Source organism: Microtus oregoni, unplaced genomic scaffold, assembly GCF_018167655.1.
Source record: "Microtus oregoni isolate MIOR12 unplaced genomic scaffold, Mior012 000010F_ref0000083, whole genome shotgun sequence".
Classification (NCBI taxonomy): Eukaryota; Metazoa; Chordata; class Mammalia; order Rodentia; family Cricetidae; genus Microtus; species Microtus oregoni.
In genome coordinates, this window is record NW_024543069.1 from 21,730,203 (window position 1) to 21,749,554 (window position 19,352).

The window sequence follows — 19,352 nt, forward strand, 5'->3', positions numbered from 1 at the left end:
AATACTATTGCTTTGTCTAAGACAGTCATTTTGCTAGTATTTATTATTTCTCATACTCTTAATTTACATAAATCTTGGGTTTTGTCAGGAATCATTCTCTTTATTGAAAGGACTTTCTCTAACAGTTCAAGCTATTTCAAATATTTTCCCAACATTTGTTTTTGTGAAAAGCCCCTAGTTTTCCTTTGATTTCTTCATGACTTTCTGACTTATACAGAATTGTTGGCCTCTATGTTTTGGAAATGGATTTGAAATATATTTTTTCCAAGTCTTCAGGCTTTCATAGTATTTATGTAGAGAGTGTTATTTTTTGTTCTGTGAAGTAAGCCTTTAATCTCTGCTTTCCTCAAATTTCTTATTTTCTGCATTGTAATAGTTTATTATGACAAATTTGGGTTATTTACTATTAATATTATACATGATGTTTTATATCTCTTGGGTACACACTTTTAGTAACTTTTACTGTTTGTGGAAATTCTTAACTGATGGTCATGTGTTTCTTTTGTTGTGTCTTTCATTTTCTTAGTTTTGTGTTGTGGCCACATCAAATTTGCAGAAATCTAGTACTCTGTTTATTAATTCCCTCATTTCTGCAGGCTTCAAGTCTTACACACTCAGACTGGACTGAGTTCTACTTTCAGATTATCTGAGGCTAAAAAAAAAAGTTCAACTCTTATCATATGGGACTCATGAACCTGTTAATTATTGTCTGCCCAGACTGTACTTGGCACTCAGCATTTTCCTTTTTCTTTGAACATGCCTTGCTCTCCTCAGAACCAGTAGAGTATTTCAGATGCTTCTCATTCTGGAATGCTGCTCTTCCTCTTCTGACTCTTCTTTCCTGTCTTCTTTCTTCTCAGTGCTTCTTCTGGAACCACAGTAGTGTCTATGTTTTTATAGTTCATGTGTTTAGACTGAGCACACCTCCAGTCTTAATCTCCCTGTCTTAATGTACACATGGCCTGTCTATCTGTAGGTTCTGGAGGTTGTGGCTTAGGTATTATTGGACACATTATTTAATGTAGTGGACTTCAGGAATTTAGCAAAACTATAAGTGTAATAATAGGAGCGGCGGGGCTGCGTCCCCAACACCCCAGCCGCCTGCCCAGCTAGCTTATGCCCGAAATAACAACACACAAACTGTATTCATTTAAACACCGCTTGGCCCATTCTCTTCTAGGCTAATTCTCACATATTAATTTAGCCCATTTCTAATCATCTGTATGTAGCACCCCAAGGTGCGCTTACCAGGAAGATTCTAGCCTATGTCCATCCTGGATCGGAGCTTCATCCTGGGAGCGGGGCATGGCGTCTCTCTCAGGCGTCTGCTCCCAAGAGCAGAGCTGTGGCGTCTCTGACCTCACTTCCTCTTCCTCCCAGCGTTCTGTCCTGTTTTCTCCTCCCACCTATCCTCTAACCAATAAAATGGGCCAAGGTGGTTCCTTTATTAGCCAATGACCTTCCTCCATCATATAAGAGATTACTTCTTACTGTCCCAAAGCTCTTGAATTCCTGTGTGATAAAATACTTAAAATAGTATCTCTTAGCTATTAAAAATGTGGTGTGTTTATTGCATTATTATTAACTAAAATCACCATATTGTAACATTAAAATTTACAGCTTTCTAATTCTAACACTGTATCCGTTCACCAAGCTCTCCTAATCTTCCCCCTCATCTCCAGCTTATTTAACCATATTCAACTCACAATTTCAATGAAACTGAGTTATTTAGATTCTTCATATGTGTGATATTATGCAGTATTTATTCTATACATGATTTTTCTCATGTTGCATATTGTCTTCCAAGCCTATCCATGTTTGTTGCAGATGACATAAGCATTCTGGATGTGGTCTATATACCACCTCTTCTGTATATACATTCACCTGTTGATAGACACTTAGATTAGTTTCATATGTCTTTTGTCATCTGTACTAATGAAGCATGAACATCTTTAAAGTCACTGGTTCTTCACCTGGCTTACTTAACCCTTTTGATTCATCTGTTGAAAGCATATTGTCTGTTTTAATCATATTTTTCATTTCTACCATTATTAGAGATTTATATACTTTTGCTTCTGTTGTAATACCCCTTTGCTCATACATGATGGCTGTCTTGTCATGTCTTAATTCTTACAGATGTTAATAGTGCTTATTTTAGATTCCTAGATGATTCTAGAATCAGATTTACTTATGATCCTGATTCTGTTAGCTTATCTCTGTTGTTGTTGTTTTTTTTTTTATGCTGCTTTGAATAGATTGTAATGCTGGTTTAAAATGAACTTTTTGGGTATGATGGTAGCATTTCAGTAGCATTGATGCCCAAAATGGACCCTATTCTACTGTGCCCAGTTTTCCGTATTAGAAACCAAGTCATCCTAGTTTAATTTTATTTTGTACTGTTTTGGTTATTCTCTGAACTGCAGCTCAGACGTTCTCGGTCTTTACCTTTTACTTGAGCTGGTACTGTTATTTTTGTACTGTTTTGGTTCTTCTCTGTGAACTGCAGCTCAGACGTTCTCAGTCTTGACCTTTTACGTGAGCTGGTACTGTTTTGCCAACTGTTCTCAGTCTTCTAGTTCACTCTTTGTAGGATGCTTGGGTTTTGTCTTTCAGAGAGGTTCAATACTCTGTAAGCCCTTCTGCAATCATAGTGTTCAGGGGCCTGGGCTTCTTGCCCTGGTTCAGACTCATTCTCAGTCATGGGCAAATAGAGAATCTCACACAGATTCTGACTACTTCTCAGTGATGGGATCATAAAATATTGAGGTCTCATGATATTTTCTTACCCCATCCTTGGTGCATAGAATTTTCCTATTCCAGCGCTAGCAATGTTTAGTTTTTCTTTTGTGTCCTGGGGATTGGCATGTTTGCCACCTTTTCCACAGCCTCCATGAGTCTGTTATCCTGTCCTCTGGAGGAGATGGAAAATGATTCCAAGCTATGCTTTGTGATTCCTTTCTGCAGTTATTGGAACATCTCAGCTTGCAGAAGAAGCAAAGGAAGTTTTTTCCAACTTGTACATTCTGTCCAGTCTTTCTTCATTCATTGGTGAGACTTATAGGAACAATCTGAAAGTAATTTTAGTATCCTACTGCGTTTACCACTCTAAGAATTCACTCTCCCATATTATAATGCTCACACTTCAGCTTCAGAAATTTCAAATGTTAGCTGAACTATTATGACCAGTTCACATAAAATCTTATGATTCTTCTTCCTCAGCTTTCACCAGCAAAAGCATGTTCTTGCATCCTCTTCCCATTGAGAAGTTACTGGTTTTGGTTTCAGGTACAAGGCTAGTAGCTGCCTGATAGCATTTATATGCTCTTGTGTCAGAATAGGATTCTGTTCATTGTATGGCCTCCTCTGTGATTATTACGTGTGTGACTCTGGGTTTTTCCATCAGAAATAGATGTCCTTTATCTCAAGTTATTTGTTTATTTTTCAACTTACGTTTTCCAAAATTATCTATGAACTGAATGCTGTTCTAAAAGTACAATAAATTACTAACTCAGGGAGCAGCTCCATGTGCAAAGCAGACATATGTCTGACTTAGTGGGGATTGTTCTGGATAAGGCCACTTATGAAGGCTTGAGGAGTGGGAGTTGGTCTGAAAGAAAAGTGGCACAATTCCAAGAGAAGAACACTGCATAGGAAAGAGCCAGGACGGCAATAGCCTAGAGAGGTACCATCCTCAGTCCAATCAAGGCTCAGTGCCTTCACGTTTTCACTGGCCAGTTTTGGTTGTAGACTTGGGTGGAAGAGCCTCCCTTCCGGGGAGAAAGCACAGCTCTGCTCAGAGCTCTCCCAGCACAAGAGTCACTTACGTAGCTCCTTGGACGTTATTGTCTAAGAATATCTTTTAGAAAGCTTATTACCATTACTTTATCAGTGATTTAAAGCACAAATCCTGGTGCTTTGTATTATTGGGCTTGAGCCTCAGTTAATGCTTTATTTTCTTTACTTTATATTTTTGTCTTGCTATAGAGACGTTTTGTGACTTTTTTTTTGAACTAGTTGACTTGAAAAGAGGAATCGTTGCATTTCCATGTTCAGTTATTTCCTTCCTATCTACCAAACATCCAATTAACAATTTCCAAAAATGCACTCCAAAAGCTTTCATAATTTTTAAATACATCCCTAACAGGCATCATGTTTCTTAAAACATGAAAAATGTTTACATGGAATTTAGTTTACATTTTAAAGTAATAAACTTCTTATATAGAAGAATTTTGTTCAGCCTCTATCTACTTCCTTAATGTGTATATTGTACTCTTAAAATATATATTATTCTGTTTGGAAGAAATTAGGAGAAAATGTCAGCTTTTGATTTTATAAGATCATGGAAAATAAAATAAGCACACTTTTCTTTTTTACAACATAATGTTTTGCTTAGTGGTAGCAACCCTAGAAACTTCAGCTTAAAAACTGTTTGACTGTGTGTTACAGATTCTGAAATTTCTGATCTGTTTACCCATCAGCTCTCTAGTATGCTTGCTCATGTTTCCTAGCTGTAATTGAATGAAAGCCTGATAAAATGTTTAAAGCCAGGGCTTGTCAGTTCCTAGTCATAACATGTAGCTGATTAAACAACCTTGTATGGCTTTTCGACCATAATGCTCCCTTTCTATGCATTTTCCTAAACCTTTTCATTTACCTATGCCTACATTCCCTAATTCATATAGGAACATTTAATGGTAAAGTCTTTCTACCATGGAATTCCCTAATTGAATTATTTTCTATCTGCTGTTTCTTATTGGTACATTACATAATAGAGTTACTTGCTTTAGCTTTACATGATGTTGTTAGAGCTGCCCATTCCTTTTTTATTTTAAGGAATGAATACATTTAAGAACTTTAAAAAGCAAAATTAATTTTTTATATTTATGAAATTATGCTAAGAAACTACAGTACTACAAAAGAATTGACCTTGAGAGTTAAGTCAAGATTATAATTTTATAGTAACACAATTATAAAAATGGAATGTAGTAAAAGAAAATTAATAATATGTATAATTTCCAAAATGAGTATGGGTAATGACAAGTTTTCAAGGACTAGGAAGCAGCATGTTTCTGTGCACTTGGATTGTTCATCTTCCCTGTTACGCTGGCATTCCTCTTACAGCCACCACGACCTCAAATGTAGCTGGAGGCTGGATCTTTGTTTGGAAACATTTAATAAGTATTGTAGCCATGGGTTTTTAGACATTGTTTTCTCCCATTGTTTAATTGTGTTTTATTTGTATAAAATCCTTAGAATTTACTGAGACTTTTTAAATACATATGAAAGCAAGTACCAGTTTGGTGTAGTGGTGCACACCTTTGATCTCAGCACTTTGGAGATAGACGCAAACAGAACTCTGTGAGTTTGAGGCAGCCTGGTCTACATATTGAGTTCCAGGACAGCCAGAGGTACGTAGTAAGGCCCTATATCAAAAGAAAAACAAAAGTGAAAGGAAAAGAAAGAACCTAATTGTGATTTAAAAACAACAACATTAAGTACTTGTGCTACAGAACACATTGTATTAGATTTCACATCTATAGACTCTCATCCGAAGGTTTTATTTTCCTCTCTCTAGTAATTTTGTTAAAATTGTTGATAAATCACTTCATTTGTGGGCATTGTTTTCTATATGGAAATCAGTGGTACTCTTTCTTAGGAGTTTGTGCTCACTATCCAGAAATAGAGCCACTGAGCATCTCTAGTGTTTAGTTCAACACTAGAACTAAAGGAGAGTGAAGTCAGAGGCTTAAACAGTTTTGGTTCCAACCCAGGAACTCCCCTGACCATTAGGAAGTTGCTAGAGTGTAGTTGGAAGCCCGAGGGGCCAGTTCTGTAGTTACTGCACTTTTGTATTTGTGCACCAAGTGAATGTGTTTTTGTAAATGAAGTAACATCTCTGGAAATCTGAAAAACTACTTATGTTCCCCCTAAAGTAAATAAAGCATGTTATTATTTCTTGCACAGTAATTTGCTTAAAAGTATTCCCTTTTTTTCTGTTATATGGTGTTTGTTTCTTTGTGGTTCTTGTGGTAGCTCAGTCTGACCTAGAACTTGCCATTGTCTGCCCCATCCCCCTAGTACTCAAATATACCCACCCTGCCCAGCAGTTCCTTTTACTTTCTCTTTGAGAGAATCATTTACTTATAGGACTGAAAGCCTTGGAGTTCTCCTGGGCTATCATCTCTTTGTAATATATTAGTCGATAGTTTTCTCATGTACAGCGTGGAGCTTCAACAATTTATACTGTGCTTTTCTCTGACCAAAAACAAAAAAGGAAGCCCTAGAAGTGAAGTGCAGGCCAGCATTATGTGCCTTTTTATGTGGAAGAATCAAAGTCCTTATTTGCCAAGGAATAAAGGGTGTCTAAAGACGAATTTAATTTCTGTTCCACTTCTTTTGATAAGTTATAATATGGATGAACACATATTTTACCCTCCTTTGTAAACACATGGTGTAATGTCAGTCTCTTCAGCATAGAAATGGTTACAGATACTTTTCCAATTAGAATGTTTTGTGTAATGTGATGAGGAAATCAGGCAATATAACTTGATGATGGATATAAATCTACAGAAACTTGAATTTTCATATTTCTGTGTGCTCACTCATGTTAATTAAATACAGCTAAATATCAGTGCTTCTTTCAGAAATCAGCTTTAGAAAATATTAATAATTATCTGGATCTATCCCATTTCTATAGTTGTGATCCCTTCTTATGCTTTCATAGTAGATGGAATTACTTTGTCTAAGAAGCTATGGACATGATTCAGCAGATGAATAGGATTGGGTGAAATAGGAGATAGAAAAGCTCTACTTTTAGTTATTAAAAGTCAAGGAAAATCTAGAGTGATGGTGAGAATTCTGAACCTTTAGGTAATATTAACCCTCTAGCTTTTGTGTTACCATTCCTTAGCATCAGTTTCTCTTTAGAGTGTCAGAGTGGTCCCTGGTCGATGTCAGCATCACCTGAGACCTGCATGTATGCTCTCATATTACAGCTGTATACGCTCAGTCAGAAGTAGGGCGCTGGGCAGTCTCTGTCAGCAGGCTCTACTGTGATTCTGCCGCACCCTGCAGATGGCAAACCTATACATCCCTGTTCACTCCTTATTCCATAGCTCCTGTATGGCATGGAATCATCTCATGTTATATTGATTTTGTTGTTGTTGTTGTTCAATAGATCAATGTTGGATTTTACAAGACTACATATGGGTGGGCTTTATTAAAAATATCACTTACAAAACTAACTAACATTACTGACATCTCATTGTGTACTGGGTGCTTTTCTGCTTGGATTTTGTGCCTTAGCTGATTAATCTCCACTATGTAGATGTTAGGATGATCATTCTTCAAGTTGGCAAAGCTGATGTTCATAACATCACATGGCTTATTCTGTGACAGAGCCAATATTCCGCCTTAAGCAATCTTTCTCATCACTCATATCTACAAGACGTATATCTATAGCCAAAATATTAACCTGCCTGTGTGATAATATTTTCCTCTCCCACTTTTTTCTTTACTTACAACATATACCTGCAAAGCAACCACTTAAAATACAATACTGAACACTTAAATACTATTTTAGGAATTGAGAAAGTAAATGGGCTTAGGAAATGAAAATTTTACTCTGACAAAGCAAATAACCCGACTTTCAGTTACTTTTTTAGTTGTCTAGCTTTACAGGAAATGCTTTTTGAGAACAGGAGTTCTTTGTAACTGGTATAGTGACCACACAGTAGGCCTCAAAGCCGTTTTCATTGATGTTGTACGGAGACGTAGAAGAACTCATTTTCCCCTGACATTCCTAAATTTGTGGCAGGGTCTTTGGCCCCTTTGGGTGCAGAACTCAGGCTCTTTTTCACTGTGTAGTTGTTCTCATTCAGCTTCAGTCTACAGAGTAGACAGACACTTGACTCCACAAAACTGCGTCCCTTTCATATTTCCATATGAAGCTTTCTGTGTTCCATGGGCTCAAACTGGACTTTTACTGTGACTTATAAATATTTTAATTTAGAACTAAAGTTTATTTGGCATTTATATTGAATTATATTTACTAGTCTTTATGTCTTAATTTCAACAGCATCACAGCAAAACTTGAAAGAGCTTTAGAAAAAGTTGCTCCTCTTCTTCGTGAAATTTTTGTAGACTTTGCCCCATTCCTATCTCGTACACTTCTGGGCAGTCATGGACAAGAGCTATTGATAGAAGGTATGATTTCTCTATATATTCTACATATTTTACTTTCATGAAATGTACCTATTAATCATGGCATATCTTGTGCATTTAAAAAGATACGTATTGCCAAAAGATATCATTAGCTGCAGATTCTTATGAGACTGTGTGTATGCTTTCTCTTTACTCATTTTAAAATGCCACTTTGCAAAGTCAGTACCAATGACAGAATTCCAAATGAGGAACTTTGAAAGGTCTTCGCATGGGCAGCAGTGGCTCTTCAATCCCAGTCTTATTAGCAACACTACATCCTTCTCCTGGGACAGCATTTATTAAGCACTGGTCTCTTAACATTCCCTGATGTTCTGAGAGTCATGATTCTTCAAATGACTTTTTCTATCCATATGATGTTTTTAATGTAAGAAGCCAGTAAAAACATTGAGAAACACTGATGGGGATTTGATGAAGCTATTGTCTCCTTTTCAACAGCAGCTTAAGTCATATAGTGAATGGTAAAGATTTAATTTGTATACCGATAGTAGGAGAGGAGCTTTGAAAACTAGAGCCAATGAAACTTTATTTCATTTAAGCATTCAGTTTCTGGGTTTCAAAAAGGGAAGATCAGCATCAAGATGGCCCTGCACGTAAAAGAGGTTCTTTATACCCTTTTAGTGGCCTTCAGATTTAGTGCTTGTGGCCTCCACTTCTATTGTTGTTCTGCTTCTGCACAGTGTTTCTAGGAGGGCAAATTGTGATAGTCGATGCCAGCCCATGCAACCCACTACCTTGGTGTCCTATTTCTACGGTTTACTCTGTGGTCTTTGGGAATTGCTGAGTTACTATTAAATGAAGTATTTGGATGAGAATTAAATTGCATAATGCTTTTAAAGTTTCCAGACACGGTAGCTTGGGATAACAGGAAAATAACAATGTCTTTCAACTGAAGCAATGTGGAATAAAAAGTATCCATAGAGAGCCGAAACATCTTTGTCTTCTCCTGAGTGACTCCTAAACTGACACAGTTGTGAGAAGAGTAGGAAAGTCACAGTTTCTGTCATTACTTCCACCCACAGAGCGATGTAGGAAGTGTTTCAGGGAAAAGGACTCTGATCATCTCACTAACTAAAAGCTGCTCCTTAATGAAATTCATGCTCTAAGAAACTTGAAAACTTCACCTTGGCCACAGGTTGTGTTTGTCTCAGTACATTGTTTCAGATGTGTGTGATTCATTGAACAATATGTATCTCACGGATGCAGTGATACACCTGTCCTGAGTACTGTGATGGAAGGACCAGTTGCTAACCTCAAGGAGCTTACAGTCTACTGGGAAAGACCTATATTAGAACATACACTACATAGAGTATAGTGAAGCCAAGTGGCTGGATGACCACATACCCTTTTAGTGGGATCAGAAGCAGGTGTGGTCCTGGGCTTACTCCTGCCTGCTCTTAAAGCCTCTTTTCTCATCTTCACACAATTTTGAAGTGTCTCTTCCTTCTGTTTACTTACCATGACAGCCCAGCTGTGTCTTACGAATTCCAGACAGACTTTGAGCCAGATACAACATTAGATAGTAGGCTGTTCTAACAGTACCACAAGCACACTTTGAAGACGTTAGTCCCCTTTCTTTTCAGAGAGGTTTTCTTATAACATTATTCAATTGTTTTGTTACTAATATTACTCTTAATCTAAACATTTGAAAAACTACCTTATTCTTCCTTAAATTATTTTCCTTCTACTTGATATTTACAGTAATTTGGTAAGAAATGACAATTTCTGAAAATACTAACTTGAAGCCTAGTTCTCCAAACTGTACTGCAAATATTTTATCACATTGTTTGAAAACCTGCTTAGATGGCGGGAATGATGTTACAGTAGCTAAAAGTAGAGATGCTGTACATGTAGTTTCCAAGGGGATTAATGTTCATTGGTGCATTCTTTCTCACTTCCTTTGTTCATTTGGTTTTGTTGAGTGTATTTTCCTGAGGAGCAAAAAAACTGGTAATTTATGCTTTCGTGGTTTTTGTAACATGCTATTTTTATTTTAAATTTTCAGTAAATATTACTCAAAAATTAATGTAAATGTTTTCTCACACCTTGCAAAATAATGAGTGTTTTTCTGTATTCATGTGTAACTTCTTTTCAAAGTTTACAGGAATTAGAAATGCTAATAGGTAAAGAGTAAAGTTAATAATGTAATAATGCTATGTGATGGACCTTTTGGCCTTGTGTTGTTATTAAAATATAGCCGCACATTTTACATAAGTTATCAAGGAGTCAGAGCATCAGTAGAATTATAAAAGTAAAAGTTATAAGGCCATGGAGTGGCCTGCAGTCAAATCAGATACTGGGTGGTTACTCCCACAGCTTTGTGCCACCATTGCCTTTGCATATCTTGCAGGCAAGACTCCATTGCAGATCATGGGGTTTGTGGGTATATTGGTGTACTGAACTGCCTAAAGGTAGGTCCTGATCATATCAGGCAGTGTATCTTCAGAAATAACTGCTGTGTAGTATGTCTGTAAATGGACCATGGCCAATCTCTAAAATTGGGAATAAGTTTGATCACTGAAAGAGCATCATCAGACTAACAAACACACTTAAGCAGACATGTGAGGAGTCAGATTTCTCCTAATGATATATGTATTGGGACAGCTGCCTAACATATCACTCAGTGTACCTTCTGCAATTTTAAGCACTGAGCCCTGATGTGGTTTCTAGGACCTTTTTCCTTTCCAATCCTTTTGAATCAGTTTGTCATTATTAAAATAAATCTATGATTTTTTTAAAGACTCACAATACTGTTTTTACCTGTATATATTTGACTATTTGAGGTTCTAAAGAATTATTCCCAGATAATATTTTAACTATTATAACTTGGACAAAAAATATTCCTTTGTGTAGCTGTCTTTCCAGAATTTTCCATAGTCAGACATGTGGACTTTTTCTTATACCTTTTTCATCAGTAGGTGAAAGGCAAGAGAAATGGCTGGATGAACTCTTAAATATCCCTCAAATATTCTAAATTGAATTGAAAGACTGAAAGTAGGTCTCTATTGATAACAGTGATGTAAAATAGACTTACAAATGAGTGTTCTAGAGTTGAATTACTGCCACAAGCTAGAAATTAAAGATTCATTTTCTCCCTTTAATTGAATATAGTTTTATCCTATAGTTTTTCTGTAGTCAAGTTAAAATTATATATAATGATCATGTCCTTCCTCACTAATGTAAAAATAGTATTTCTTTATAATAGAATGATAGCAAATGGTAGATCTTCAAGCTGTGAATTTTGTTTTTTTAAATGTCATTCCTTGAGAAAGTAAAATGTTGATAGCCTTAATCCATGACCCTGCAAATGGCCCATCCAGTCTGTGTATCTAGGAATTACTGCTCAGCAACAGAATGAAGATCATACCTGCCAGAATGTGGTTGTTACTTTCCAGACTCCTCTGTTCTCTTTCCTCTTGCCGTAGACAGCTGGTAAGCAAGTCATACCTCATTTAGCTTTTATTGACTTCTTTGTTTTAGGTAAAGTTGTTTTCCGTTTAGGGTTCTCTTCCTTTTATGTAGACCTCTTTTCCTTTTACATGACGTTCTCTTCATTTTACAGAGTCTTCTTCCTGTCCTTTCCTCACCTCAAAATTACACTCTCCTTTTGACTTCTAGGACAGGGTCTGTAAGAAACATTAATGCACTCTCTTCAGTGCTTCTGTGTGACTTTTATTCTTTTATGGATGAAAAGTATCTGCACACTTTTTGTCATTTTCTCACTTAAATTTTATTACATAATTAATATCCAGTACTTTTCCCTCTACTTGAAAGGATGCTGTTTTTGCTACTGCTAATTTTTGCTAGAGGTAAAATTTTGTGTTCTTTGGTAAGAATTCCCAGTGTTGATCTGCTGTCCATACCCATGAGTTTTCTACTTCATTCTAGATTGTTCTCTACTCTACCCTATAGAAGTGCATGTTGTTTCCTGTTCTTGCTTGATTTTCATTTGGGGGATCAAACCCAGGACCCTAGGTATGCCATGTGAGTGCTGTGGTGCTGAGCTTTTCCCCAGCCTCCACATTCTTCCTCATGCTTCCATCATTCCATCTCCTTTGCTCTAATGTGACAGTTCCTCTCTTGAGAAGGAAAACTGTCAAAACAGTGTAAAGAAGCCAGGGAAATTACACAATCAACACTTCGTTTTCTTAGCCATTGATTATTTCTGTTTGAAATATTGCTTACTATGAATAAATCTTGTGACTTTTATTACCGTGATAATACATACTTTATCATATATGTATGACAGAAGCAAACCTTGAATTCATGTAACTGAAACCAGTTTCATGTTTTAAGAAAAGAAACCACGTTCAATGTCTGTATAATAAAATATATTTGAATTGTATCTTGGTTGGGTGTTTTATATTTAGTTTTCTTTCTCTACATGTAGTTGTTCAGTGTTCTCTTCAGCAGTCAATCACTGCTACTTTCAGATGTTCTCTGTTCTTTATTTGCAAGCTAAAACAGTATCATTAATGTTCATGTCTGTCGCTGTTATTCAACATGTTTTTTAAACTTATTATGTGATTCCACAGCAAGTATTAGTGCTACTTTTATTTTGCCTTTGGTAGACAAGACTGTAGTTATTCAAGTTTTAGTTAGGTTCTTTTTTAAATGTTCAAATTCTTTATGAACTACACGGTGTAAAAGTACCTTGGAGTAAATACAGATCCAAGTGTCAAAACCCTCAGCAAAGATGACAGAAAAATAATGAGTGATCAAAAGTGTTAGGCTGTGTGACTTGCTGCACCAGTGGAAACTGCATACCAGTGAAATCAGAAAGCATTTCTCAGAGATCTGAGAGGCTAGGCAGATGGCCCAGTACACCCACACAATCATGTGGAACAGAATTCAGACCCTGTATGAATGTGATATCCTGCTTGTGAATGCAGTTCTGGAGAGGCAGAATGCAGTTCTAGACAAGCCGTATGGGTGAGCTCTGGGCTCAGTTGAGAGACTGCCTCAGTGGATAAAGTCCCTCACTTACTGTTCATCCTCTGTTATCTGGCTTCAACTTCCTCAGTTCTTCAGAACTGTTCTAGCTCCTGTGACAGCTAAGACTCTAGTACTTAAGGACACTTTTAATCCTTTATATGACTGCATTCTGCGAAAAAACTCTTATATTTGACCCTCCCCATGGCCTACCCTATAGTGAGGGCCGCTTACCAAGTCCAGTCTTTATCAAATCCACCTGCACATGAACAGCTACTAGTCAATGACTTTGGAGAATTCAATTTTAAAATGAAAACCTAAGTGAGTATATACTTTTAATTGTAATAGTATCCACATCATTATTAATTGTTAGCTTCTCATGGGCTGTTATTAAAACAGTAAAATGTTTCAGTGAATAAGGTAGAGAATAAATAAACAAGAAAGACTTCCTACATTATCTTCAGACTTATACACACGTGTTTGTGTATGCATGCATACATAAATACAGCCACCCAAAAATACAAATAAATGCAGTAATTAATTGAATGGTAAATAAATCAATAAAATTTTGAAAGAGAGAGAGAGAACTAGTTTAGTATTTATATTTAAAGATGTAGGCTCCATTGTGAATTGCATGCTGAATGTCAGAATGTGGAATACATTTTGACCATTTTTATTTTGAAAGCTTTATTAGTAATATAGAACCAGTATATCACCCAAAAGTTTGGGATGGAGAGAAGGGGGGATATAAGAAAGAGGGGGGGAGAAAAAGAAAGAGGGAGGGGTAGAGAGGGAGAAAAGAAGGGAGGGAGAGAGGAAGGGAGTACAAGAGAGGTAAGGGAGAAATGTTTCAAAGGCATGTGTGTTTATCTTCTCAGTGTTCACTTCAATGCCTTGTTCTGCTGTGATACAAAGTAATCCTGAAAAACCACTGTTATACTTTTTTAGCATTATTTATGCTCACTTGATAACTTGTAAGAAAATATTCAAGTTAAACACTTGCTATGATGATTTAGATGAAACTCTGTTTAGTTTCCAAGGACAGGAAAGAATATTCTGACTTTAGGTGGCCTGGAAATAAAAAAGGAATGTCAGTAATAGAGACCATTCCTTTTGACTTAGAACCTTCATAGCCCCTAGTTTCTGTATATCTCTATCTTCTGAGCAAACTACTTTCTCTGGCATAGTCATCAAAATGGGGCCCATCGCAGCCCCGAATCTACGTTCTCTTTTAACGGGAATGACTTTCTTTTGATAAAAGAGAGTTCCGAATGACTTAGCTAAGACTGATTTTGTTCTTTTGGGCATTTTTTGTTTCTATGAAAATCAGCTTAAGTCTGGAGAGGGGTAGGGTAACAGGTTTTAGGATACACAACACTGCACATAAATTTAAATTTTATTTTGAAAGAAATATACTGATATAGAAATTCTTTTTTGAATGGCATCGATACATGTTTCTTAAAATTCAGTGTTTAAGTCTTTCAGAGTTCTCAGGAATAGGATTCTTAAAAATGTAATAATATGTCATAAAGTTTTCACCTCCTCCAAAAGAGGTTATCACTGAACTATTTTTAGAGGAACGAGCCTTGTCAGGAAAGTACCATGAGAACAGTGAGAAAATATTTTATCTGCTTATATTTTTATTGAATAGAAAATGATGTATTAAACTGTGCTTTATTTTTCCCTTATGTTTATGATGTGCACGTGTGTGCATATTCAGCTTTTGCATGTGCGTGGGTATACACATGTGAGTGGGCATGTATGTACATGAATGACTAGAGAAGCTGATGTGGGGACTCATCCTCCATTACTCTGCCTCACTGAGCCTTCTCTGTCAGACTCCTAGTCACCTTCTGTTTGTCTCCTCAGCACTGAGGTCAGGCTGCCATGCCCACCCAGCATTTGATGATTCCTGGGCATCAGAACTCCAATCCGCATGCTTTAAGGGCAAGTACTTTAACCACTGAGCTATTTCCCTAGCACTAAAATGGTTTTCTAAATTAGCATTTTAAAATTGCCATAATGGAAACAACAAATTCAAGTAGATTACAAATAGGAGCATATTATATTTTTAATATCATCAATAAAAGACCTGAAGAAGAGAAAGTAATAACTATAAAAATAAAATGAATGGACATCTAAAACATGACTAGCTAACAAGGGTTCCCATTGGCCTCATATTGGGCTCTGGGAGTCATCCAGTGAGCTGCAGAACAGGATAGGGATCAATACCTGGAGCAGGCCATAGGAAGCAAGTGAGCTTTTGTGGAAATGAGTCAGCATACCCTTAGAGGAAAACTTCGAAGGTGAGCTTGAAAACATCAGTTAAAAGAAGAGAGCACTTGCTAGGCCGTGGTGGTGCACGTCTTTAATCCCAGTACTTGGGAGGCAGAGGCAGGTGGCTCTCTGTGAGTTGAAGCCAGCCTGGACTACAGAGAGAGTTCTAAGATAGATTCAAGGGTGCCCTGGTACAGTCAGATGGGGTAGAGCTATCCAGACCCCATGAGAAATTAAGAACAGTTCCCTTGCACCAAATAGAATCTACACTGAACAGCGGAAAGACAAAAGTAATGCAGAGAAAAATTGAAATAAACTGTTAAAGACAAAAGACAGTTAACTTAGTTTATCACACTTTTAAAACAACTGTGTGCACAGTAGTTTAGTTTTGTATTACTGAAACAAATAGCCCATGTTTAAACAACTTATAAGGGAAAATGGGTTTGCTTTGGTTTGATTTTATTGCTGCTGTTTTGTTTTGTTGCTTTTAGGTATTTTATTCTGAGTCATTTGGTCCTTTGTCCAAGGCAGCACATAACAGTGGGAATTATATGCAGAGAAGATTCTTACCTCTTGAGAAAGAGAGGAAGCTAAAATAAAGATAGTATGCAGGACAGTGGTACCAAAGCCTATCTAGAGACATGTCCCCCAGTTTTCCTAACTTCTTTCCACTAGATACAAAACACTAAAGATCTCATCACTTCCCTATAGTGCCAAAGGCTGGTGACAGAGCATTAAACCTGTGGGTATTTGGGTGACAAAAAAAATTCCTACAGAAAAGAAAACTAACAGCAAGGCAAAATCTGAGAAGCTCAAGGTAGAGGTCAAAGTTATAGAAAAGTTTTCTGAAATTTAAGAAAACCCTTATCACATAAAGGTAAAGGATATTAATTTTATTTTTATAGTAAAAGTGATGAGAAAGAGAAGAAAAATTACATCAGAAACATGTTTAAATGAGCTAAAGAATTTAGAAAACGTCGAAGAACTTAAAAGCTATTAAGATCAGAATTTAGCAATTATAACTCTGGAGAAAAGAATCACAAATAAAAATATTTGAAATGGAGTTAGAAAAAATATAACTGATAAAAATCAATGAATAAGGCTATAAAAGCACAAGAAGAGGAAGGAGCAATATAAAGACCAAAAATCTAATGACGAAAAAGACAAGAAAGCCAGCAACATGTGATCCCAGTATGTGATAGTGATGGGCAGTGCAGTAGAAGTCTCTTAGGGAACAGAAGGGCAATTAAATTCGCTCGTCATTATGTACACATGATACTAGCAGGAAACGCAAGAAATACGACTTCAGATGCTTCAGACACGAGAAATGTATCTTAAATTAGAAGTGAGAGATCAAGAGGGAGCATTATATTCTGCACAGAAAAATTGGTCACTTTTTCCTAAATACCACTCTCAATTGATCCAGAAAAATATTTGATAAATTTTGATACTCTTTCATTATAAAAATGCTCAGAGGAAAACTAGATAACAAACAAAACTATCTCAACATAATTAAGGCCTCAAAAAATACCTAGAGCTACATTCCTAAGCTATGGGACAGTGCTGAATGCTTACTCTCTGCATTCTAGTGTATTAGAATGACTTCACTTCTGTTTGATATACTGTGAGTGTTCATCAAGGTGTCTGTGCATGGTAAAGATTTACACTACCTTGGGCAGGAAGATGTCTCTGTTTTCATAGAATACCTGTGTAGAATACCACTTAGAATTAATGAATGGGTTTAGCCAACTTACAGGACACACATTGTCTGTCTTTGTCATTTACACTGAGCAGCCTGCAAAAGAAACCAAACATGGTTGCAGTTAATAGTATCATTTAGAATAATGGACTGCTTAAACCTAAACATACCAATGTGGTAAGATTTGTATTATGCAGACTTCAAAAATTGCTGAAATTAAAGGCATGTCAAATGGTCATAGATTGTAGAGTTAATATTAGGATGCCAGTACTACCCAGGTGGTCGTTGGGTAGTATTTGCCAGTACTGTGACAATTCTTGTCAAAAAATTATAATGATGTCTTGTGTAAAAATAAAAACATAGTCTATTATAAAATTTACATGGAATCTCAAGGGCATCATAATAGTAAAAAAAAAATAGAAAAAAGCTGAGCTGTTGAGGCTTAGTGATGTAAACACTAACTACAGTATTGCAGTAATCAAAACCAATGTTGATGGGACTAGAGCATCAGAGAAGTAATATTATGAGCTTTTCTGTTTAGCTTTTGTGTTTTAGATTTTGGAGAACTCAGTCATCTTTCAGTCTCTGACTCTTGAGTGCTGGGGTGGCAGGTGTAAGTTACTATTCATAGTTGCTTTTAAGAAAAATTCTAAATACTTGCCCTGGATTTCCTTTTTCTCATGATGGAATGTCAGGGGAGTGGACTTGCCTTCCGCTTGTTACCACTAGAATACTTGACACAATGCGTGAATCTAAAAGTTTTATACATTGAACAGGAGGCCGTAGAGAACTGTACACCATAGCAGAGGGCAGCTGACTAGGAATCATTGAATGAGCTCTGATTTTTGTGACAGATTTCTGGAAACATATTCTAGATTGTCGTATAGTGAAGATGTTCTCAGTAGTGAACATATTCTAGATTGCCGTATAGTGAAGATGTTCATAGTAGCTTTGCTGAGCTGAGATAATTAGGTTTGCGGAAGCTGTAAGCAAGTTTTGTAGACAGGGGAGCTACTCTTTCAACTAGCTTTGAAAAGCTGTGTGGCACCTTGAATTTTGAAGCTGTGAATACATAGGTACAGTAGCCACAAAGCTACATGTCTTTATTGGAGAGTTTTTGTCCTGCATAGTTGGGAAATGTTCAATCTCTGCCTAATCAGCATTCAGTTGTCACTGCTCACCAGGGACAGCAGCCCAGAAGGATGACGATGCTGACATAGTTACAGTTATTTCCATAGCAGAGCATTCTCTAGATCATTCTAATCTAGACTCACTCCAAAATAAACAAACCAACCTTTGGTAATGGACTCCACAGATTTAATAGTTTCACCCACAGTTTAATTGTGAAAACACAGCCCAAAATGTATTGAAGAATATAACAAAATGCAAGGGTTCCCCAGTGTAGTATCCACATTGCCTTTATCCAGACAAAATTGTTGGATATGAGATGAAGTAGCAGTGAAATTTAACACATTTTGTACGAGAATTTTGTTAGAAAAGACAGAAAGGGATGTCTAAAAGAAAAGGGAGAGAAGTCATGAGACAATGTAGAAAGAAAGAGACAATTTATGATAACTGGAAAGATAGAAATCTGAGAGTTTGAAAATAAAATCTGAAATGTGAATTAACATGAAGTGTTTGACAGTCTTATATCCTCATAGGAAAACATGATTGCTCGTAAAGATAATCAATTGATTTTTTTTCCCAGATGAAGCAGAAGAAAAAGAACTAAGATAATAGAACAGAGCCATAAGAACTGCTGTTCAGGAACCTGCATTGCAACAGAAAAAGTACCAATCATGGGCTGGTAGGATAAGTAGGATCAGGAAATCAAGAGCTATGTACTAAGTTCCAGGCTTGCTTGAGAACCTGTCTCAAAAGAAGAAATAATATTATATATTTTACACTATGTTTGTCTAAGGAAATAAGAGGGAGGGGGTAAAGGGAGAAAAAGGTGATAGAATAATAGGCAAATAATTGAGAGCTATAAATCCTAAAGTTTATGAAAATCAACCACCAACTGGATCAAGACTAACACTAGAACACCATATAATAAAAAAAATTCAAAGACCGTTTTAAAGACGACATTTCAAAATAACTCACTGATGAAAAGCAGGCACCAACTCAGTTAAAAGTGACTTGAACACAACATTTGGTCCATGATATCCGAGGCCCAGAAGCACCTGGAAAGGTCAGCGTCATTAGCAAGTAATCATGTGTAACA

General features: G+C 36.5%; 1 protein-coding gene across 7 annotated transcripts in view; it reads left to right on the plus strand.

The window, feature by feature from the left end:
* Positions 1 to 19,352, plus strand: part of Nbea (neurobeachin) — a 494,166-nt gene that overhangs the window by 193,343 nt on the left and 281,471 nt on the right. For all 7 annotated transcript variants that reach the window (XM_041659254.1, XM_041659249.1, XM_041659252.1 and 4 more), the window contains one exon: positions 8,078 to 8,205. In XM_041659254.1, the coding sequence (XP_041515188.1) occupies positions 8,078 to 8,205 (128 nt within the window). The remainder of the gene's footprint in view (positions 1 to 8,077; positions 8,206 to 19,352) is intronic.